At 26.7% G+C, this 26,601-nt stretch overlaps 3 protein-coding genes across 3 annotated transcripts; 1 reads left to right on the plus strand and 2 right to left on the minus strand.

Annotated features, from left to right (window-relative positions):
* Window positions 1-197: 197 nt before the first annotated feature.
* LOC114131129 (glucoside xylosyltransferase 1) lies at window positions 198-2,955 on the minus strand. The gene is made up of 7 exons (XM_027996273.2): window positions 2,454-2,955; window positions 2,157-2,313; window positions 1,933-2,064; window positions 1,655-1,847; window positions 1,445-1,594; window positions 1,211-1,383; window positions 198-1,143 (listed from the first exon to the last, which is right to left on the minus strand). Exons 1-7 carry the CDS (start codon window positions 2,624-2,626, stop codon window positions 1,006-1,008), a joined length of 1,116 nt encoding a protein of 371 aa, XP_027852074.2. The 5' UTR covers window positions 2,627-2,955; the 3' UTR covers window positions 198-1,005.
* A 5,531-nt stretch (window positions 2,956-8,486) lies between these two features.
* On the minus strand, window positions 8,487-19,755 carry LOC114131126 (uncharacterized). The gene is made up of 12 exons (XM_050200148.1): window positions 19,483-19,755; window positions 19,270-19,408; window positions 18,125-18,510; window positions 17,637-17,987; window positions 17,286-17,554; window positions 16,477-16,703; window positions 11,490-11,575; window positions 11,278-11,416; window positions 10,094-10,479; window positions 9,653-10,000; window positions 9,315-9,580; window positions 8,487-8,848 (listed from the first exon to the last, which is right to left on the minus strand). Exons 1-12 carry the CDS (start codon window positions 19,552-19,554, stop codon window positions 8,632-8,634), a joined length of 2,886 nt encoding a protein of 961 aa, XP_050056105.1. The 5' UTR covers window positions 19,555-19,755; the 3' UTR covers window positions 8,487-8,631.
* Window positions 19,756-20,970: 1,215 nt separating this feature from the next.
* Window positions 20,971-22,774, plus strand: LOC126550563 (uncharacterized). The gene is made up of 2 exons (XM_050202403.1): window positions 20,971-22,008; window positions 22,114-22,774. Exons 1-2 carry the CDS (start codon window positions 21,393-21,395, stop codon window positions 22,575-22,577), a joined length of 1,080 nt encoding a protein of 359 aa, XP_050058360.1. The 5' UTR covers window positions 20,971-21,392; the 3' UTR covers window positions 22,578-22,774.
* Window positions 22,775-26,601: the final 3,827 nt, after the last annotated feature.

Raw genomic sequence — 26,601 nt, forward strand, 5'->3', positions numbered from 1 at the left:
ATTAGCCATATTTTGTTAAAAAGAGGTAGAATGAGGATCAATGATAATTCTTATTCTTTTAAACATAAAATCATCAAATATAATAAACCAATCTAAGCAATCATAGGAAGGATAACAATAGGTAAGTCTAAATAACATTTTATATTAATTATAACTCAATTACATTTATTATTTAATAACTAAAAAGTATTTTGGTAAATTTTGTTAAAAAATATAATGATTAATTAAAATAAACAATTAATTAATAAAGATGTGTTAAGTAAAAGTACAAAATTATATCTAATAGACTTCTGTTTACTAAAAATGTACAAATAAAATTATTTATCACAGTTAAAGATAAGTAGAATATTATTAATAAAATAAAAAATTCGAGAATCATTAAAAGAGATTTTATATAAATAATAATAATAATACTTCATTGATTTTGAAAATCAAAAAAAGTAATATTTGGTATTTAAAAACAAATTATGAATACAATAATATAAATAATAAAAATGGAAATACTTATACATTTCCAATTAATAAAAAATAAAATATGACGTGTTTAAATATATAAGTACCTACTTATAATATGTATATTGTATAATAAATAAATTTATATAGTTTTAACAAAAATAAATAAACATTTTTAAAGACTAAAAAATTTCTGAATTTGGTATTAACGTCGTAATGTAGTATTAAGTAGATATTGTAGTATCTACTAGAAGGCAATATGATAAAAATATTTTTAAATCATGTTTCAACTAAAAATAAAATATCAAAATACATCAATAGAAAAATATTTAAATTATTTGAGATCTTATTTTGTTTTAAGTTTCACTAAATTAATTCAAAATAATATAAATATATTTTTAATACTTCATGATTCAAAACCATTGTATATATATCACAACTTTATTCAAGCGAACTGCCCACTTAGTGGTTTGTTAAAAGACAGTATCAGGTTAAAATGTGATTCGCTACTTTTTTGTTGATATCATAAATAATGTTTGAATATTGATTTAGTCATACTGTTTGAAACATAAGTCTCATATTATGAGTAAATATGGGAGCAAGATGCCCACAATTTGTTGACGTAGTCTCATTCAGTAGACTGGCAGATGCCTCCAAGAGATATTTAACTGGATCACTACCAAGTTGATACTGTAAAAAAAAAATGTATTATAATAAACCAAATTATTTAGTAATGATTTTATTATAGCAGTTATACTTGGGACATGGCAGTAAATAATGCTCGGAATGCAGGCTGTTTGTTTGTTTGAAATGTAGAACGAGATCCATGAAGTACTGCCACTCCATCCTCTTCAGCTGACTTGCAGTTACTCATATACATGCAATGGTCAGAACGATAATTATATCGACATGGGTATACATAAACCTTATCTAAAAAATCATAGCAATAATGTTAAAAATATACTAAAAAATAGTTACATGATAGATTTACCTGGATGATCATGAAAAATAACATTTATAATATCTTGATCTCCCCAAGTAAGATATAGTCTATATTTTTCTAAAACAGGCGCAAGTCGACTTATCCAATCAAATTCTCTCATACGTGTGAGATTCATTAACATTACACCCGAATTCAATCCTGAAATGAATATATTATATATTATTTGGTACCTAACACATTTTGTACAAAAACACTAACCTAATTTTCCATAATATGGATGATTGGCAAATCTATTGTACCACCCAACATTCAAGTCCTCGTGTTCAGGTACCATTGCAGCCAACTGGGAAGAATTCATTAGAGCAAAATGTTTCCATACATCTTCCACGTTGCTTAAGAATAATGTATCAGTATCGACATAGAGAATTGAGTCCAAATGATTTAAAACTGACTAAAATTTTAAATTAAAAAAAAAAATTTAATGTTATACCTAATAGGTACCTTATAGGTAATATATCAATTTTAACTATATTTACTGGCAAAAAAAGACGTTCAGATGCACATGGCTGAAATAATTTTCTCCATTCATCAGAGTGTTCTTTGGGAAAAATAATACTATGAATCTCGTATGAAAATGAATCATTAGTCAATAGTCTCCAATCTCGTAACTAAAACACAAGCCATAGTACATAAAAAATACATATTATATTTTACGTTTTGTAAGGCAGTAGTACTGCTATTCATGTCAAAAAATACTCACAGTTTCATCAAATTCTTGTTGAATGTTCTTTTCAGCAATCACGACAATTCTCAGATCTGAATTACCTCGAAAGACAATTGCTGATTTAATCATAACTAGTGCTTCAGATGTACGATTTCCACAAATCACAACAGCTATGACTACTTCTTCATTTTTCCTACACATAGTAAAAATATTAATACAAAATATTTCTAAATTACATACCACATAAAAAATGTAATAGTATTTATAGTGATTAATGATTATATAAGGCATGTAAAAATAAAATACATTGCAATGTTATGTAATTTGTCTTACTTGGTCTGAAACAATTGAACTGATTGGCTGCCAAGTAATATACTGGCATTGAGTGCTGACATCCTACTAATGTTGTACGCTATTGGCTTGTCGGGGAGATACAAGCACAGCAATGTAATGATCGAGAACCCGATAACGCACAGAAAGAGACATGACAACTTCATTTTAACCATCGTATAAAATGTCGCTCAACCACGTTTACGACGAAAAATACATAGGTACTAATTGTATTTCAATCGCGCACAACAATTTATAGTGAAGAAGACTAACCCGTAAATAAACGATAAATTCGAGCGAACAATGACATGACGTGCGTAGTAGCGAAAGAGATAGTCTTGAGTCTTCTGTACTTGAAATGCGTTCACATTTTAAAAATAATATTGAATGTTATAATTTAATACTTAATATTTCAAAAATGCATGATTCATTAAAACTAATAAGTAGTAATGTAAGCACTAGAAAACAAAAATAAGGGTCTAAATAGAAAGTCAAAAACAAAAATAACAAAAGATTAAAGTGTGATAACGTTTCTACTGATAACACGTGTGATTATATATGATTATATATTTATATATATATACATAATAAAGTTAACCGTTTAACCGTTAGAATTAACTGATAATAAAAAATTAACTTTTTAACTGTTGTCTGTTAAGACTTCACAAAAACTTTATAGGTATTGGCGGTTTTACAGATTATATTACCGTTAGAAATTTTCATATTTCAGTTTCTACAGATAATCATTATAGTCTATGATAGTGTTGTAAACTCGTGATAGACATTTTATTAAAATCAGAATACATGATAGGTAGGTCATACAGTATGACTCATACTGTCCTATGTATATTTTTCAGGGTATAATTAAATATATCCCCCTTTTACTATTGTTTAATACTATTAATAGATTCCTTGTGGCTTGTAGTCATTGGTTGTTTTGTTAACAGATTTATCATTGACAAACGATTCATTTTTTCCAACGAATTTCTCAAATGAGAATAAAATATAATCTTTTATATTTATCTTTTTTAAAAAAAAGTCGTTTGAAATCAACTTGAGACCTGTTTTAAAAAATTAACTATTTTTTAAAAATATTTTAATGTAGGTACCTACACAGCTACACATTCAGCAATATTGATGGCTGATGCTTCTAAACTAAAATATTTTTTGTACCAGTAGTTTCTGATTTATTAAAAATTATTTACAAAGGACTACGTATTATATCTAATAATATAGATTTACATATAATATAAAATATGAATTCAATTCAATTTAGTTGTATAGGTACTAGTAATCATTTATTATATTATAATACTACAATTTAGTATAGGTACACATTTTAATACTTCATAATCCACTCGCTTAAATTTCGGGATATGTTCACAAAATATAAATATTTAAAAAAAAAAAAATGTATTGATTTACTAATTTACAGTATAAAAAGGTTGTTCTTATTTGAAAATAGATGATCATATTAACACACGATAATATTTAAAGTAAATAGGTATTTGAGAACAAGGTGTCTAAAAATCAGTATTATCATAAAATAATAATTATTAATTAAAAAATTAGAGTGATCATAGGTAGTTTGCTGTTGAATCATTCTGTATATTATAAAAAAGTGACGCAATACACGCCAGTTTCATAAGAAAGACGTAACATGAAGTGCCACAATTTAAATTTTACTACGGATAAAAAATTATCACTAAATATTTATATTAGGCTAATAGGCTATGATTATAAGTTTGTTCTATACTCATAATTAAACAAAATATTAAAATATATAAGTCAATTTATTTTTATAAGTATTTGAACTTTGAAGTTCAAATATTTACAACATTTGCGGAAATCGCAAAACTTTTCAAAGCGTTTTGCAATTGAGAATGTATGAAATATTAAATTTTTAAAGCTAAGACTTAAAACTGTAATACGATAATTCTCACAAGTAATTCATACTTAAGCCATAAAATTAAAAAAATATATAAGTACATCTTTTTTGTTTAGTTATAGGTAGACATTTGAACTTTGAAGTTAAAATTTAAACAATATTTCATAATATTGAAATGAAAAATGTTAATTATTATTTTACATTTCAAAAATATTATTTTTGTAGATTTTATATATAGGTGTATTATTATATTTTAACGTAATATTTCACAGTGATGATGCACTGTACTCTAGAACACTGATATCACCGGAAGTTTAAATGTTTAAATAATTTCTTATAACTAATTTAATAAATACATATAAGATAATAATTATTAATTAATATCTAAAATATAAAAATCGGCCTCAAAACTTTAAATAAAATATTGAGGTGTAATTGAAAAAAAAATTCTTTCATATAACGAAAAATAAATAATAGTTTAATAATAAATAGCAATTATACCTGTATACACTATATAGGTAATATATATGTTTTATGTAGGTAATTCAAGTAGGTACCTTCACCCAAAAAGTAAATTCGATTTGATTTCAAAAACTAGAGGTATTTCCTTAGCCCAAAATAGAATTGAGTTGTTTCTCTTTTTTTCTAACAATAATTACATCATTTTCGGCTAATGGTTTCTCGTTTTGAGAACCAATGTCTCAAAATTATTTATGTTTTATATTAATTGTTATAAGTTGAAAGTTATAGCTAATAACAATAATAATATTAATACACTCAATCTTATCTGTATATGTACCTATATTTGTTTTACAACTATCGAATTTTTAATCATTTAATTAAATTTTATTTGATACCTCACCAAATAAGTATAATATCAAATTGTTAGATAATAACTCGTATATTTTATGTAGCTACGCATACAATATTTTTTTCGATTAATATAATAGTAGACTTGTGGTGTTCTCTGAAATATTCTTTTAATGGTGTTACTAATTTAATTTTGAGACATCGATTCCCTAAATTTTAAAATTGAAAATTTGGCTAAAAGAATAGATATAGTAATTTCTAGACGAAAAGAGTTGCGTCTCAAAATATTGTTGGCAGACAGCATTAGACATTTGAGTGGAAAAAATGGGTATAATACATAGTGAAATTTCATCTATATAGTTGACAGCCATGAAGAATCAAGAATTTTTCACTATTAAGAAAACCTCTACATAGTGGACATTTGCGTCATTTACGATGAATTACAAAATGTCCACTATGAAGAGGCGGGAGGCAGAAAAAATGATCACGGAAAAAAAACCCAAACTAAAAAACACACGCCGGAAAAAAAGCCCAAAAAAATATATTATACATAATATATTAACATTTATTTATAGATACAAATTTTAAATAATATACACAGTAGTAAAATATAATACTTTATTAAATTATACATACATACATACTTACTTTTAGCAATGGTGGGCATTAATAACTTATTAAAAAGTTAATTTTTTTTAACTTTTTAACTTAACTAGTTAGTTATTTTTATTTAATCAAACTTATTAATATAATATAACTTATTCAGTTAATTTTTGTATTGTTTTAACTTAGCTTTTTATAGTTAATTATCATTATTGTACAGTTAAGTTAATTTTAATTTTTTTATGTATAGATATAGCCTACAAGTTATTATTATTACAAGTAAATTATGTGATTTGGGTTGTTAAGGTAACACCAGTGTGTAGCTGAATTAACCTTATAATTCAACAATAAGTTATATATTAAAATCGAAAATTCTTTTTTAAAATTAAAAATTAATTATTATTATATTATTTAATTAATATGACTATGATCTCTCGTATTATTATTAGTTATTATTATGTTACCACAAATAACATGAATATTTTGTATTTTTAATATTTTATTCCTATCTTCTATTTAATAATTATATGATAAAATTATTTTAAAAATATTATAATTTATTATTAAAAATGTATTTTATGATTGTAAATCCATTATATAATCAACAATCAACCACAGTTTATAAAATATTTCATAATATAAGATTACAATGATAGCACTTTTATTTTCTTGGGCTTTTTTTCCAGGGTATGTTTTTTAGTTTGGGTTTTTTTTCCTTGGCCATTTTTCCGCGATTCGGAGAGGCGCTATCAGAAAAAATTACAAAACATATACAAAAGGTTAGATTAGTTTAGATTTAATAATAAATATTTAATATACACATACATATTCAATTAATATTATCTATTACATTAATGCTATTGTATTTATTATTTACTTTACTGTAATAATATATTAATTGTTTATAATAATATACTTTATATAAATTTAAATTTAAATTTATTATATAATTTAAAAATATGTTATTCTTTATCCATTAAGATAAGATAAAATATGAACGAAATGTACTTATAAAAGATAATTAATGTCATGTTTTTATTACTTAAGCATTTACGATATGACGTATGTACATGTGTACTGCGTCCATTTATAATAGATAGTTTTAAATTTTAGTACCAATTTTTATTGTTCACTATTAATAGGTTATAATCCCTATTATTTACATAAATTTTTGCTGGGAAATTTAAAAGTATCCACTATTGGGAATTTTCCACTGTTGAGATGTATCCATTAATAGAGGTTTCACTGTATATATTATATATAAATGATTACTGCAGGTTTTTTTTATCTTATATGCTCTAAGACTAATAAACCGATTTTGATAAAAATATCAAAGATTTAGCCATAAGCGGATTACCCGCTTCGGTTAAATTAGTTCACAAAGTGACTTAAGTGAGGACAGTGTTAGTGTGTTACATAACATTTATTAAATAATAAATATACATATTACATATAGTCACTACACTGACATTGGTTTTTTTCGTGAATTACTAAATAATAACCACTAATAAGTAATAACATAAAAGTAACTTTAATTCATGTAATAAGTCAATAATATACTATTTTATTATTATTCCATTGTATTCTTTGTCAAAAATACTATAGAGGATGATATGTTTTAAATTTGTTTTATTCGAAATCAAATAGTATAGAAAATAATAAAGATGTATAAGAAAATGAAAAACACAAAAATGCATTTTTCTCAAAACTGTTTTTACGGCACTTTTGCTTAGCAGGGCAGTATTGTGCCATACTTAATACTTGTTATTTTTTCTCATGTGAAGTGTGGTTATACCATAGACCTTAGTAGTATAAGGTCTATGGGTTATACAGATAGTATAGTATAAATTAACACTTTGTCTAGTGTAGTAGTATTATCACTATTATTTACGATGTTTATAATTTTCTCCACAAGTCAGAAATACACAAAACGCAGTAGTCGATTTATAATAAATTATTATTATGCAACTAATTAAAGTAACTGAATAATATGTGGACTGTGATTACTATAATTAGGCAATATATAGTACCTATCAGTTGTCTTGTACACTAGTAAATAATAAATATTATATATATCTTAGATAAAAATAAAGGCTCAAAATAATATTATATATTATAATAATATAAATATTATATTATATAATATTATAGATATATTAAAATAAAATAAAAAGATTAACAATCTTGTTTTTGATCATTTTAAGACAGGTTGACTGCCACGTGTACCATTAATGGTATACTGTTGTACTGCCATGCAGTTCATACCATTTATTACAATGTTTTTCTATTACGCCGGACCAAAATAATCATAGAATAAATTTATAGATTTATAAATTTGTTTTGCTATTTTTACTAAAACATTATACTAGGAGGCCACACAAACATCTCTCATAATAAAATCGCATTTACGTGTACCCATTTTGGCTCACGATGTTACTGATGTCAATGAATCGAATGTACCCTAAATGATACACTTGGCAAGACTGAAGACGATAATGTTCAGCTGTGTACTAGAAATGGTACATTTGGCCACGTGTCATAAGCATTTAAAAAAGCCGTAGCACTTACATACTATGTAAGTAATACTGTGATAAATCAACTATTACAAAATATTCATTAGAATAATGTTTATACAGTTGATAATACTTTAAAATTTTAATATTATTTTTATAGAGCAACTTATTTAAATTAGTGTAATAATTAAAATTTCATAAAGAAAGTTCTAAACTCAACAATTTACAAATATAAAATTTAATCTTTCTTTACACATTTATACATACATATTACATATATGTAGATTTATTTTAAATTACAAGTAGGTACATATATTATAATGTTAGAACACGTAAAACAAATGAAGTATACAGTATTATATAGATTTTATTTGAAATATTCTTCAATTTCTAATAACGTTTTATTTTCAGTTTCCGGCAAATATATATATAAGTAGATTAATCCAAAAATTCCAATACCACCAAATAGAAGCATAGTATACTCCAAGGTTAACATAATTTCAATTGTTAAATACGTTTTTGTCAGTATGAACATAAGAAAATACGATAAAGCTGCGCATGATCCAGCAGCGACTCCTCGGCTTCTGTAAAAAAAAATGTTTTAAATATATTTAGTAACTTTTAAAGAAAAATTAATAGTTGTTATATACATTTTTTAATTTAGGTAATAGTTGAAAAAAATCATTAATCATAATTATTAAAGTTAAAAAAAAATAATAATAACATAAAACAATTTAAATTTTACTATGTAGGTACTAAAACGATTTTTATTTCAAAACCAAAATCAATTTGAATTAAGCGTATGGCATATGAACATAATAAATAATACCATAACAGGCTTATTTATATTATTTTACTAAGTTTTTATTACCGTTTTTCTCTATACTAGTATTATAATAAATTGTTTTAAAATGCATTAACTCAAAATGATTTTAATACTATAATTAGTTTGAATAAGTATTTATCTATCGATACTAAAATTAATTAAGGTATTATTTTCATTTTATTTTACGCATAAAATATTTGAATATATTTATTTGTGATATTTACTTGTTAGGAAAAATTTCGCTAATTAACATCCAAGGCAAAGTACTGATAGAAGTTCCGAATAAGGAAATTCCGCTTAACAATAATGTGGGAAACCAAGGAGTTGATTTGATGTAATTGTTATTTAATGCCACTATGTATAGACCAAATAAAATTATCAAAATAGTGTTTATCGAAACTGACATTACAGTCAAAAATCTTTTTCCTAGGTAATTGACAGAAAGAACTAGTATTATGCATCCGGCGATTTGTAGAATGGAGAAAAAAACCTTAAAACAAAAATATATAATATTAATCCTATAATTGAAATAAAATATTTTATAATATTTTTGTTTTCATACCAATAATAAACTTTGATCATTTGATAAATCAACTTGATTCATTATTTGACTAAAATACGGTTTGCAAGGTAAAAGGCAGATTATATAAGAAATGAAAAAAACAATCATCACTAATCTTAACGGTCTGTAAACGGACGGATCTTTTAGTTGGGCTAATTTTGAAGATAGACTGTCTAATTCAACGTTGGCTTTGCCAATTCGAGTTCCAGATACTTCGTTGTACCGAACTAGCTCGAGATGTTCGGCTGTGATTATTTCAGGATTCACCCAACCTCGTAACCAACACAGAGCCTTTTTAGCCTTTTCGTTTTTCCCGTTGGCGATCAACCATATTGGAGACTCCGGAATCTAAACAACCAAAACAAAACATAAAAAACAAACCAAAAAATGTATTCGGAAAAATGTACTTATATCTACTTAATATTATTTAATATAACATACCAACATGACGAGGCATATGCACGTGATCGGACAAAGTGTACTCAGCAATGCAACGGTTCTCCATTCATAAAAATATCCTAAAAGGTAAGTCAAAAACATTCCTAGCATGCCCGCTGCAGACGCCAACGAAGCCATCATTCCCCTGAGCCTAGGTTCGGTTATTTCTCCAACGTACGACAATATTGGGGCTTCGCTGAATCCTATGCTCAAGCCCATCAACACGGTCGAGGCGTAGAGTGCAACCACGGAGTGTGTATAGTATAGCATTATCCATCCGAAAATACTAGGAATGTTAGCTACAACCATACATCGTTTCCTTCCAAATCTTTCTTGCAGGAATCCCGATAAAAAACTCCCGGTTGGATGAAACACAAATAATATACTTCCTATTCGTGGTTAAATAAAATAATATCATATCATATTAGTAAACACGCTTATGCACGTTGTAAATAAATACGTGTACCTATATCTACTGCAGTTTGTATTTATTTTTGTATTTATTAGTATTTAAGTAATCTAAAATATTGGTATAATTAAAAAAATAAAGAAAAACAAAACTTTCTTACTAAAGTCGATTCATCATATTTTTCAAATGGGCTATAAAAATATTTATTGTATTTGTTAATATATTATAAAATGTATTGATATTTTAGCTAAAAATATTAATTAAACATTTTTTTAATGTTTTAAAAACTGGTGCCAATGTAATGAAAATTATGTATGATAGTAGCAAAAATCGTTTAATTGTATAAGTATAACCGAAAGATTTTTAGTTTCAAGATATGAAAAATATGTTAAAAATGTTACATATCATATGATATACATTTTATCAGTGATACATTGATACATTATGTAAACATTTGAAAAATAATCTATAGCACGAGATTGTTTTTACTATTCAGTGATGTTTAATAAAGACTAAAAACAAAAATAAATTAACAAATCAACAAACTAAATTAATTCTAAAATAAATTATGAATAATATTAAATGTTGAATAACTTTTAATGTTTTTGACTGCACTAATAGGTATATTCGTCCGATTGCTCTGTCCGACTGTTAACCACCAGAACTTAAGAATTCAGTCTTATTTTGCAGTTCGTAATAAATCAAGTCTTTAAGCAATAACCACCGAAAATAAAAATATTCATATGTAAATAAAAACAATAAGCGTGTACATGCTTACCGTACCACGATACTTGAGACGTTGTTAACGAAAATTCACTTTTTGGATTATTATACAAATCTTGGATTACGATCGTTGACATCGTCAATTCCATGCCCAATCCCACTAATAAAAAACTCTGTGCTATGGTGGCGAACACCTACGCGTATTTTGAATTTGGATAAAATATTATATTCAGTTCGTTGTTCTAAGTAAATACAATTTGTACTAACTTGTGCTAAGGTCGCCATCGAGCCATAGTTTTTGGTAGGATTGTCTCCATTGATGTCAATTTTATGAGACATTGATGGTGATATATAAAATTATTATAATGTATACAAACGTATTTATATGAATTAAAAAAATATCACGAATATGACTGAATGATATGAATTGATTCTGTATTTATAACACATACAACATAATAATATGTTTGGATAAAACCAATTACGTAAGTAGTACTACGAAAGACAGTAACACAACAAAACGTTAATAAAAACTAATAGATTCAACACACGAAAATTATATTATTGTAAGTCAGAAAGCTTGTCGATAAAATAATAGTTTCTACGAAATTACCTACTCCATTCAGATAACGTTTTAAATATTCGAGATGAAGGTCCATAAATGATAATCAATATTTTATTCGTAATGGTTCATATAATATAATTATATTACTCGTCCATCACACTAATTAATTGGATCTTTAATTTTACCGTATGTTATATCAGTTTCATTAACTGAAAAACCAACTAATTTAACTTCAACATATATTCAACATTGTTCGAAAGAAATTTAACGTCCTAAAAAGGTCATTGACATATATTATGAAATAATTATTTATAGACTATAAAGAACGAGAAACCGGATGTTGATGACATTTTCATGACATTTGACGTACTTTCCTAACTCAAGTGTATTTCGATAACACGCGAATTTAAATAATTCATTTTTAAACAGCACTTTTTTGTTTATTTTAATCATTTTAACTATTTTTAGGTTTCCATTATAATTAAAAAAAAAAAAATCATGAATTTATAACGTTGTCAATAAATGTTTCAGAAATATAGATAAAAAATATAATGTTTCATCTTTTGAACTTTATTCTTATGGGTACTGACGTTTAGTAAGATTGATTGTATAGGTAAAAAATTAATAGAAGATTTCAGTGTATACTTCAAAACTCGCCGGTATGATATAATTTAAATCAGCATAAAATTAAATTCTACCTTCTCAGTAAATTGTGAAAAAATAAAATATAAAGTAGATTTTAATTGTTTATTTCTAAATTTAAACCAGCTTTCATTTTTTTTTATCAAGTATAGTGTTAGGTGTTTATTAACATCATAACTCATAGTATATAATATGTATGTTTGTTAATTTCAATAAAATATGATTAAGTTAACTTGTTTTTTTGTTTCCATATTTAATCATTTTTCAAATAATTATACACCATATTTTATACGTATCTAGATAAATAGCAAAAATCAACTTCTTAATGTAAATACAAATTTTAATAACCTACGAAGTCTTATGTACCTAGTTATTATTTTCTACAGTTTTTAAGTCATGAAGAAGCCGAAGAGACATTTTTAGAGAATGAGCTACAAATATATCAAAAATATAGAACAAGTTAAATAAAAATACAAATAGTAAACATTAAAAATAATTATAATATGTGATACAAAATTCAGTTCATATATTACCTAAAATATTTAATAAATATAGGTATATATTTTTGCTAACGTTATTCAAAAATTGACATATAGGTAATCTATTACAACTTATTATCTATTAATCCATTAATAACCATTAATAGGTATACTCATTAATAAATATATTTTTCATAAGATTATAATTTTATAATTTATGACTATATTTTAAAGTATTTTTATCACACACTTTTACTTATATTTAATGTTAATTTTTTTTAAAACATATATTATTATTATAATTTTTCACTACATATTTTTGAAAAATTTATTTATTAGCTTCTAGCATCATAAATTATTGTTTCCAACCTAACAATTAAAATTCGTTACACTTAAATTTACAGTTAAAAATATTCAACGTGAAAATTGTTTAATATCATAATATAAAATGATTAAGTGACGTTGCAATGTTAATTCGTTTTCAATGGTATTTGTTTTTGGGTAAGTGTTGATTTTTTTCACTTTTTGTGAATTTTAAGTGTCTTCAGTGTTTAACGAATTATAATTTTAAGAGTGAACAATAGGCAAATAATATGACCATTGTTTTGTCGACGTGTATTTATATTCAATACTAACTTTTAGTAGGTAAGAAATTTTTAAATCATTTAAGATGAGATTTTTATAAAAGAAATGTGTTCAGGTACCTATGTATCACATTCATTTTTATATTAATATTTAAGTTATCGTATATATCGTATATATGTTTTTAAATGTAATAATACGTATACCATTTTATTGGTTTAGTAATTTAATAATACATTTATACAATTATATCATTAAAAATGCCAAAGTATTCTTCTTAAAAATTTAAGAAAATTATATTTGTCAGCATGGAGGCTAAAATATTATGAAATTTTATTAAAATAAAAAAATCAATATTATTTATTTAAAAAATTAATAACTATAATAGACACTAGAAATGTTCGCCATACATTTGTATTAGTAGATTTTTAGACATAAAATAATATTCAAAATATTTGGGATTTTTTTATGTTACCAGATATAGCTTTTTGAAATGTTTGACTTAACTTTTAGCTTTATCAATTATTACGCATGCTAATTTTTTGTTTACTGGTAAACGAATTTAAAAATGTGATACAAATGTGTGATACTTTATAAATTTTCCTAACAGTCTACAGAAATTCAAAAAAACTTTAAAAATATATAGATTTTTCTTTATAAGCGTTTGAAGTTCAAATTATAATGAAATTGTAAATTCAAACATAAAATAACCATTTCTCTTCAAATTATTTTTGTCATTATAACTCATAAAAACTAATTATAAAATCATAAGATAATCCATTGTTACCTTTACTTAAATTACTATTTTCCATACACAATGAGTATTAAATAATGTTTAGAACTAATTTTAAGGTTTTCAAAGGGTTATAAGATATTTTTTAATTATTTTAGTTTTTTATTATAAATATTGTTATGTCGATAAAATATGTTTTCTGGCTTCCAAAGGTTGAAAATTGTATCGGTTCCCTTATAAGATTATTTTTATAGAACATTTTATAAATAAAGAAAATATAATTACATAATTTAATAATAATATATCAAATAAGACACTAAACAGCAATATTTTCCAATGTTTTAATTAGCTTATTCAAATTCAAAAATAATATTAATAATTTAGTTTCACAATTTTCAATATTACAAATTTAATATTATTTATTATTATTTTACTTGCGCGATACTAATTTTCAAAATATTCAGAATAATTTTAAGATACATTTGTTCAAGGACAAACCTATGTTTTTTGAATTTTCTAATTAACACATCTATACAGTGACCTATACTTAAAGCTGAGGTAATTTTTAAGATATTTAATTTTGATAAAACTTTTAAGGATTATCAAAACGCATCATACGACGTTTTATAACCAATGTTACAAATAGAGGGTCACCTTTTACCACTAATATGTATAACTGGTGTATAAATGTGGCCTACCATATATTTATTAAAAATATGATAAAAGTTGTAAAATAAATGTTATTGTAGAACACAAATTGAAATATAAAAAACTATATGATATATTTAAAAAAAAACTATTAGAATAAATCAATAAAAAAATTAGTAAATGGGCGTAAAAGGGGGCTGCATACTAGTTGCAGTCATGACGATTTTTGAGATAAACAGATATAACAGTTGCGGTTACCCTTCAAAAAGGTTACATACTGATTGCGGTCACTCAATAAAAAATTCCTCTTTTAATTAATAATTAAATATGAAATTAATATTTCATTTATTTATTTAATTTAGAAAAATGTATTAAAATATAATATAATATGTATAATACAGTTTAATAATAATTATTATAACTTGTGTCAAAATATTTTACCTAAAATGTGTATGATAATAATAATAATTTTAAATTTTAAAATTTTGTAGGTACAAATTTGAAAGAAATCGACTTTAGATATTCAAGTCAATATTGTATTTGTTGCACTAGAAAATTCTCTTTCTCCGTTGAAAATTTATGAACACCAAGGGTAAGCATGGTTTGGCAAAATGCAGTCAGTCATCTAGCAAGAGCATAATATATGAAAACGGTGAAATTTCCGAATATTTAAAACTTTTTTTCGGACATAAGTTATAATAATAATTATTGTTAAACAATATTATACATATTATATTATATTTTGACACAAGTTTAACCACTTAATTTATCAACATTTTTAACCATATCTATACAATAATTAATAATAGTGTAGATAGTCCTAACGTTCTAAATCTGTTATCTTTCGATATAAATGGGAAGGAAAATATTGATAAATACATTTTTCTTAATTAAATAAATAAACGAAATTTAATTTTATATTTAATTATTAATTAAAAAAAGAATTTTTTATTGAGTGACCGCAATTAGTATGTTGCCTTTTTGAGGGGACCGCAACTAGTACGTAATTTTTTATTTTGACCGTAACTAGTAAACAACGTAAAAAGGATTAAAGGATGAATAGGCAATTGTATAAAATTAATTAAAATGTAATTGTATGTATAAAATATAATAATATACATAGAAGTTCTTATGAATAATATTTTTGAATTACAACAAAATAACTAAAATTGTTAGTCTTCGTTTAAATTTCTAATTTTGTGCTAATTGGAAATTAACATTTTTGAGTCTTAGGTATAAAGAATAAACATTTTATATGTTTTAATTACAAAATATTAAATACGTTATCATGATTTTGTTAAATTTTGTACTTCAAACGCTGAAGAGGATATTTAGATTGTAATATTTTACATATTCATTATTCACTTAAAAATTGAAGTATCGTAAGAAACATTTTCTTATATTTATATTTGATAAGAGCTCTATTTAATCCTTAAAGTTTACTACACAAAACTGGTTATGATAAACACAAATTTGTTATATTGTATTTTTCTATAAAATTTAATAAGGAGAAAAGCACGAATATGTGTGCTGTGGCATGCACTTAGAAAAAATAATGTTGTCACATAATTCGAAATTACAAAAAAGTAGTTAATTTAATTCAGCCATTCTTATTCGATACAAAAAATTCTTCAATTTCTAATAATGTTTTATTTTCAGTTTCCGGTAAATAAAAATAGAAATAGATTATCCCAAAAACGCCAACACAACCAAAGAGCATCATAGTGTACTCCAGACTTAAATACATTTCAATTATTAAGTATGATTTTGTCAATATGAATAATATTATATAGGCCAATCCTGAGGAAGTAGATGTAGCAACTCCTCGGCTTCTGCGGGGAAAAAAATTCAATTAGAAGAAATTTCTACTATAAAGTTAAAATATTAAAAAATATGATAGGCAAGTACAATTTTTAAGTAAACACATTATAAAAGTTCATTATAAATATCATTACTACTATAGCAGTATAGAGTATGAATATACATTTTTTATAATGAAATATACATTATACAGTTATAGTAGTATTATTTTTTATGTAATAATTTACTATCAATGACGTTTTTATAAAACTTTTGAGTTATGATAATAGCTTTAATAATATTTAAAAAAAAAAAAATTATTTAATAGTTAATTTAAAACAATTTTGTACGCTATAATATACTTAGTTAATAGCAAACAATAACTTAACTGCAGTAGCTTTATTTAATAAACTAAAAATGAAAATAATTATCAACTATCAAAAAATATAATGAAATTAGTAGGGATATATTATTTAAAATAAGTTATTTGATAAAAATTTTGAAAAATTTTCTAAATTTAAAACAATTGTTTTAAAGATAAACTGCACACTATGTGAACAATTTAAACAATTCAACAATTTAACCTAAATAAAGTAAAAATATAAATATTTTACTTGTTGGGAAAAATTTCAATCAGTATCATCCAGGGAATGCACGAAACACCACATGAGCCGATGAAATAAATGCTGCACAGCAATGTCAGTGAGATCAAAGGAGACGATGTTAAATAGCTGGCTTTGACTGCAATAATGTATGCTCCAAGCATAAATAATAAAACCGTGTTTATCGTTAATGTCGTTAGGGTCAATAATCTTTTTCCAACTCGATGAACAATCGCAGTCGCTATAATGGACCCGATACTCGTCAAAGCTGTCAGGAGAATCTAAAATTATAATGATGAAATATTATCGATAACTGTTTAATAGAAATCTGCATTAATAAAACTATAGCTTATAAGTCCATACCAACGATTCGTTTTGATTATTGAACAAATCAATTTCTTTCATTATTTTGGTGATAAATGGTCTGGTAGGGAAAATGCTGACTACAAAAGATACAAAGAAAAAAATCATTATCAATCTTAGTGGTCTATAGACCGCTGGATTTTTGAACTGGGTTAAATTTGAAAATAACTTCTTATCGTCGGTATCAATTTTACAGCCACCCTGTGTTCCGGATACTTCATTGTAATGCATTAGTTCGAGAAATTCTGGTTTAATTTTTTCAGGTTCTACCCATCCTCTTAACCAACACATGGCCTCTTCAGCCTTTTCATTCCGCCCTTTGGCGATCAACCAAATGGGAGATTCTGGGATCTAGACTCGGGAACAAAATAAAACCATACATCATTAATACATTATATACAGTTAAAATAACTACAATAAAAATAAAATAAAATCGAAAAACGTAAATAATGATATTATAACACATAAAGCTAAACATTAATACGTACGAAAATGATAAAGCATATACATATAATTGGGCAAAACGTGCTGTACAGCGCTGTGGTCCTCCAATTTAAAAACAATCCTTGAACGTACATAAATAACGTGCCCATTCTCATCGCCGTACTTCCCAGTGAACCCAGAGATCCTCTGAGCCTTGGTTCCGATATCTCCCCGACATACGATGATGTAGATCCGGCGCCGAATCCCGTGCTAAATCCCATGAATAAGGTGGACGCGCACAGTAACACCGACGAGCGTGCGGAATACAACAGGATCCATCCTATAATACTTGGAACGTTTGCGAATATCATACAGAGTTTCTTTCCAAATTTATCTTGCAGGATACCTGATGCTAAACACCCGACCGGATAGATTATGAACAACAAGCTTCCTGTAAAATTGAGAATATGAAAATAAGAAAATTGTATCATAGGTAAAGGCACGTGATAATATAGACATTTACGTGCAAGTGATCGCCGTATTGCATTTATTAAAATTATGATAAAGCGTTGTTCTAGTTCTATCGTGTGCTCAACACTATTTCCATATGCGTGCAGTAATTTTTATGATGACAAACATTTTACAACAAATTTTGGTGTTATTTTATAGTGCGTTTAAAAATATTTTCGAGTTATCGCCTTTTTGATTTTTTACATGAATATATAATATATCAACTGATATTTATATGGCCACGTTTTTTTATGTTGGTAATAAAAATTAAATATTTCATCATAATTGTTATGAACTGTGCAATATGTACAGTGTATATCTCAATACAAGTTCAACGCTTAAAACAACAGTTCATAATCACTTGTCCAACTAATCCATTCTCATCCGTTTTGCAAAGTTTAATAATAGCTTAAATTATCACATAGATTAAATTTTAAACAACATATCGTGTAAGTAATAGTGTTAGGACGTTTGATGGTACGTTAAATACGCATAGTATAAAATTAAATAAAACACAATTGCGTTCAAAAAACGATTAACCTTTTCTAGTTTCTACCTTGAACTTTGTTCGTGAAAACATTTTCTTCAACATTGTAATCAACACTTTAAAACATATTATGGTGTAAAAAAAAAATTCAAACAGTTCAATGAGATCGACCTATCGAAAATTATAGTATAAAATTATAATTAATTTACTTACCGTACCACGAAGCCTCTGTGATCGTTATTGAAAAATCACTGTTTGGGTTTTGATACAAGTCGCGAATGACTATTGCTGATATCGAAAGGTTCATGCCCAACCCGATAAATAGAAAACTCTGTGCTACTGTCGCCAAGAACTTTCAAAATTTTAACATTAAATCGGTTAGAAATTTTGATTCAAAATGTTTTTTACTATAAATAAAACACTTACTTGTGCAAACGTCGCTTTTGGGCCATATTTCTGTGTAGATGTTTGCGCTTGGATTTCTTTTACGTCAGGCATTAATTATAATTAAATATATAAAATATAGTATTTTATATAACGAATGAAATTTTATTGATGAACAACAAAAACGTGCACATCAAATTTAAACTCGTGAGCAATATAAATAGTTGTGTAATCGTCAGTAACACCTCATTCTGTTATCAACATCACAGCATATTAACTTGTTGAAGTACCTACCAGCCATAGTTATAGAAAACTGTAAGTAATTTCGCTACAAAATGTTGTTCGTTGATATCGAATACAGACATTCTATACGAGCTCATCATTATTATTGTTGAACAGATAACACAAAAAACGTTATTATTACATCGCCATTATGTTGTTTACAAATTATTTATGTAATTTTAATTCGTTAGGACAGTCCTTAAGTAATTAAGCTATTGTAACGATAATTTAAATCTGTATTGTAATCAGAATAATTGTTTTAATAACCAACTGACGTGATGTCCGTGATTTAATTTTATGTATAATCAGTTTAAATAATAATTTCGATTTAATTAATTTTTATCACACTATCTAATCGCCACACACCAAAATATTCTAATACAAAATTAATATCTGTATTAGTATAGTGTCAAAACTCAATTTATATTTTTGTTTTCTGTCTCTAGTTAATCTTGCTGATCTGTGACGTATTAAGGATTTATTGGCTTGAGAACATAATATATGATGGATAAGTAATCTAGAAGTTTTTCACTCAAAGGGTGCTCCACTTGGTTAGGTTCCCCCCTACAAGTTAATCTAAAAACTGTGATCATTTAATATATTATATTTATACTGAGAATTTTTTTATTTTTGACACTTTAAAGTACCAACTAGATTAAATTTATTCCTACAGGAAAATATATCAAAAATAAAATCATAGCATTTTAATTATTCTAAAAAGAGATGACAAAAAATACACACACACACACACACACACACACACACAAACACACACACACACACACACACACACACACACACACACACACACACACACACACACACACACACACACACACACACACACACACGCGCGCGCGCGCGCGCGCGCGATGTCTAGTACCGATATCTCGCAATAATGCAATATGATAACATAATAATACTAAAATATTGTTTACGATTTTACGATGTCTTTTGTACGGCGGCGATGTGTCGGTGCTGCAATGGTTGGCACGAAAGCCGTTGCAATGTTGTGTACTACTGATTAATAGGTACGACGACCCGCCAGCAGCATTGCCGATTTACGCACTCCGTTAAAATGATAATAAAATCCCGCCGGCAAACGGACCACACATTACGCAATAAAACAATTATAAACATTTAGTAGGTACATAGTAAATAATGAAAAATATAATAACCCCTAATCCTAAAGGGTTCAGTTAAATAAACCAAAATGTTTAACCGGGCCGTAGGGGATATATAGGTATCTATATACGTTACAAAATCCAACGAGAGCTCTAATCAGAAGTGTCGTTCGGTGTATACTTTTGTGGGGTCAAGGCTGTAACTGAAAAAAAAATCGAAGGGGGGGGGGGGGTTCGGACCCCTGGACCTTTCTGAGAATTGTTGTATTTACATAAAATGAAATTTAAAAATAATTGAAAATTGTTCTATGGCTTGACAAAAAAATGTATTTCCATTACAAAAACTATAAACATCCGTGTCGTTGCTATTGTCAACGGCATAGTTTTGAAATAAATAATATTATAATACTGTCGGTATCAAATCTCACAGTCTTATTTCAGTCTTCACTTCTGCAACACTGCGATATTAAAGTATTATAAAACATACAATTATCAATAATTATTCTGTAATTCTAAAAGCTTTACAACGTATATATTTATACAAACATGTCGAACACTATATCCGAGAACGAGTCTTCATCGTCTGCGGTCCAGATATCCGATGAACCTAATGAAATGAATCCGGAAAATGGTGGTCAGTTAGAAACAGCCTCGACTAGTCAAAATGTATCGGGTACGACTATGAAACGACTTTACGGTTCGTTGCCTAATTTAACGTTGACGGCTTTAACAACTGCATGCATTACACCAATGAATCCTCAAAATAGTCAAAAGAAAGAAGAAAGGAAGAAAAGAAGAAGAAAAGAAAGAAAAGAAAGAAAGAAAGAAGAAAAAAGAAGAAGAAAAAATGAAGACTCGGCCAGTCAAAACGTATCCGGCACCACTATAACACGACCAAACGAATCAATGCCTAATCTAACGGTAGCGGCTTTAACAACTGATGGTGACACGGCCGCGATCCTGCAGGAACCGACCGCCGTTACTGTACAGCCGGTTTCCCTTGAACCCATTGTATTTGACCCGACACCGATTAAATTGGAAAACAACGCCGGTTTACGAAATCACGAACTTTCAAATATTAATACATCCGAAAACGAGATTTTGTCTTCATCTCCTGCGGTCCCGACAACCGATGAACCAACATCAATGACACCGGAAAATGGTAAGTTAGAAACAATCTCGACTAGTCAAAATGTATCGGCTACAACTATAAAACGACTTTACGGATCGTTGCCTAATTTAACATCGACGGCTTTAACAACCGCAGGTAACGAGATCGACACGGCCGCAATCCTGCAGGAACCGACCGCCGTTAATGTACAGTCGGTTTCCATTGAACCCATTGCAATTGGCCCGACACCGATTAAATTGGAAAACAACGCCGGACTACGAAATCAAGAACTCCCGACCGCGGAAGTCTCCTCTGATCAGTCTGCAACAGTATCATACCGTGATGGATCGGGCGAACCGGACCTAAAGAGCCGAGATCTCGCCGGTCTTCAGAAAGAATTGTGGCATTCAATGCCGAATATAGCACTGCATTACACAGATAAGACGTCTTACGACACCAAAATCGAGTGTACTGCTTCGATGAAAGTTTCACACGACTCGTCAACTCGTAGCAGTATGACTGTGACAGAACCAGAGGTAACCCAGGTTAAACTTAAACGACGCTCGTTGTGGAAGCGGGCGAAGAAATTCGCCCGTCGCGTATTTTGTTGCGCTGCATGATATGGTCTGCAGTACATAGTATAGAAATTAATAAACTGTATATTTTACAGTGTTCAAACATGTAAGTTATCTTATAAAATGTTAAATACCTACTTGTACAGTTGTACTTGATTTAAATAATTTTGTGAATCAAATTTTATTATGAAACTATTGAAACTTATTTACTTATTCGACTATGACAATATAGTCATATATTACAATGTTCAAATTTTTAAATTATTTTATAAAATGTTATATTCTTGTACAGTTGTACTTATTTATTCTTAAATCAATTAATTTAAATAATTTTGTGAATCAAATTTTATTATGAAACTTATTCGACTATGATAATATAGTCATATTATATTACAATGTTCAAATCTATAAATTATGTTATTAAATGTTATATACCAACTTGTACAGTTATATTTATGTATTCTTGAATCAATTAATTAAAATAATTTTGTGAATTATATTTTGCTATAAAACTTATTAGTTATTCTACTATAATAATAAAGTCATATATTTTGATAAAAATGCGTTTTTTATTTCAAATTTGTATTTACAAACAATAAAACATTAACTGGATTGATCTTAATAATGTGGGGTATATTTTGATTAACGTATTGTTACGATTAAATTTTCAAAAACGAAATAATTTGTCTCCGATCGATTCATTCTCAGGACGCAGATGATACAATAAGCGTATCTATATATTGAGTATACTGGTTTGACCGTTAGCAAACGTCAGGTATTTATATTGTTTTGAACGATTAAAAGAACTAAACTTTGGACGTTTTAAACAAAAACCAATGTGCTTGTCTTTTTTTTTTTTATGTAGGTCCCGCGGGTCGGAAATACTATAACTATACTATAACGGATCGAAACGAAACGCAAACACGCGCAGAGAAGAAAAAAATAAAAAAAGGAATTATTTTTTTTTTCGCCAGAAAAGGCTAAAGTCCTGCAGTTACCGAAGGAACCACTGATTAGAAAATAATTTGTTTCTCCTACCCTTTGTAATGTTTTTCCCCTAGTTCTTTTCCTTTCCGTCAGATTTTCCGCCGCTCCTCCGTCTATACCTACCGATAGTTTTTGTTGTCAAACAGTAGACTTTTAACACACCCTGAAATTGGAAACGGGGCTGGATGACTGGGATTTTCGACATTCAGCCTTAATTCCTAGGACCTAGGGTCAAGCACTTATTGGAAATTTATACATGGTAAATGACTGTTAAATATGTATCTATCTAATAAATAGATGTATTTGTGTAAATAGTATCGATTTGAATATGCGTCGTAGATATGTGAGGAATATGTAGGTATATATTATTATGGTGGCGAATATATTGTTATATTTAAGTGTTTTATATAAATATAATAGTATAATATACACTCATTCATAGCACATGGTTATTGAATGAAAAAAGGTATCATTTATTTTTTATTTTTATGAAATTCGTGGTAAAAGTATATATATATGTATATAATAGCTATATAACCCTTTATCATTATTCCAAACAGATCAACAACCGAACACATTTCGCAACAGAAAAGCAAAATATGTGTAGTTATTTTAGGTACTTTTACACCTATCCGCCACAATATTTGAACACGTTTTCGATCAAGTATTGATTATTATGTTGAAAAATAATTCAATATACATATATTAGGTATTGTATATTATTCCGAAAAAAATAATCATTTATTATTTGTGTTTCAATATTTTGACGGAATTTCAATTGTACATGTTTAAATAGGTAGTAGAAATATTATTGTAGTATTCACGTCATCAAAGATCGGTTGGGATTAATAAATTAATACCATTTTACTGTAATAATATTTAATAACGTATATTATATACATTGTTATTTCAATTATCAATAGGTACATAAAAAAAAGTTCTTTATTTTACAAAAAACCAAACGAATCGATCCAATAAAAGCCGTAGCGCGTTCGTAATTTGTAATAAGATCGTATATTATAATAGTCTTATGCATTAAGCGCTTTATGCATTTTTATTAAAATTCTTATTTAATCACATCGCGATGTTAATAATAATAAAGCTAATATTTATTTTCTACCCTTGTTATTTACGAGCTATGATTAAATTTCCATTTATTTAAAGGTTTTTATGTCGGCAATACAATGAAAACGTTCCATTTGTAGTGTATAATAATTTCAAGCACGCGTTAGTGCGTTACTGTTATGTACTACTATTAGTGGATAGTTATCATTTTTGTTGGGATTCTTACAAATATTTCGTTGATACGATTTCGTATACACTCCGTAAAACTGATGGACGGTGACCTATTTTCATTTGTTTTTTTTTGTGCTAAAATGCATTTGATGATTCTTGAAATACATTATATTTCTTTATAACATAATATTATATATCTGTATAAAATATAGGTGCTTCAAACATTTTTTATTAAAATATTCCATTCGACGGAAAAAAAACTCTTCAGAAGTATTTGACAATACGAGTATGACCTACACAGACAACATAGAGCAATTCGTTGCAAGTATAAGACTATTACCATATTCATCGACCTTATCAAAGATGTTCGAATTAAATTATGACAAAAGGTATATTTTAAATAAATTAAAGTTATTATGAAAATTGTGTATAATTTAATATACAATAATGCGCTGAAAATTGGGTCGATGCATTATTTTTTTCGTTCAATTAAAAATAATGGTTTACTCAAAAAATATTTCTTTTTTTTCAATTAAAAAAGAAATATGTATATTAATTATAATAATTTGATTTGTAATTTGTTTTTATTCTTGAAAAAAAAAACCCCACCCCTCCGCCCGTAGTTATCTGTAAGCGGGACTAGTATTCATTATATCCCTATCAATATGCACATTTAATTAGACACGAATTAGAAATCAGGATTTATATTACATAAACTTAACCCTTTTTGACATGGGTTTGTGGCTTATTCGTTTTTAAAAGTATTTACAGCTCAGGCAGACATATAATTACATACAAACAAAATTAATTTGCGCTTGAATAATTAAAAATTAAATACAATAATTTAATTATTAGAATTGTATGTTTCGTGACGGGTATAGCGCTACCCTACAACGGCTTGTTATAAATTATGCTTTGAAAAACATTAACAGTCTCAACAATATTATATTTTGTAGCTTTTCAAGGGCATTAGTCAGTCTTGTCGTTCAAATCGTTGTTGTTTTAGATAAAACCTATTTATTGTATTTTACAATAATTATGGTTGGTTCTTGTATAACTTAAAAATCTGAGGTAGCACATTTATGGAAATATTTTAAAGATTAAATTATACTTTTACATTATTAAAAGGGTTAAGGTAAATTGTTTAAAATGTGTAAGCAAGTGATGTACAATGCACAAATAGCATACATGACGGGACTGCTATTTGTGGGTTTTTTTTTATAATATATTAGGTATTAATGTTTCATTTTCTAGATTGTATTTGCCTAAATTCATAATACAAACATTTTATTTTAAGTTATTTTCACTAATCTTATTTGGTTCTATATTTACATTGCATCGAGTATAATATAAAATAAAATCATAGCATTTTAATTATTCTAAAAAGAGATGACAAAAAATACACACACACACACACACAACACACACACACACAGTATATTATATTGTTAGTTGGAAATAAATAAATATTATTATTATTATTATTTTTATTTGTATTATTATAAACACTTCTAACGTCGATAGAATACAACTAAACATAAGCAATCTCATTTCTCTCCACTGTATGTGGACTAAAGAACCATGACGTATTTTTTTTAAAAATCATTACCTGTAAATTTATTTTCACTACAATCTAACCTGACTTAGCATAAATGTCTGATCCCTAATGAGGATTTAATAAGCTTATCTCGCTGTAGAACACTATCACACAAATAAATATACAACTGACATTATTATCAATACTTAAAATTATGATAATAACGAAAAATATAATAAAATAATAATTTAGGTAATATCTATTGCATCCATTATTTTAAAATTACTAGTATTAAATATATTAGTATAA

Source organism: Aphis gossypii, chromosome 2, assembly GCF_020184175.1.
Source record: "Aphis gossypii isolate Hap1 chromosome 2, ASM2018417v2, whole genome shotgun sequence".
NCBI classification, from domain to species: Eukaryota; Metazoa; Arthropoda; class Insecta; order Hemiptera; family Aphididae; genus Aphis; species Aphis gossypii.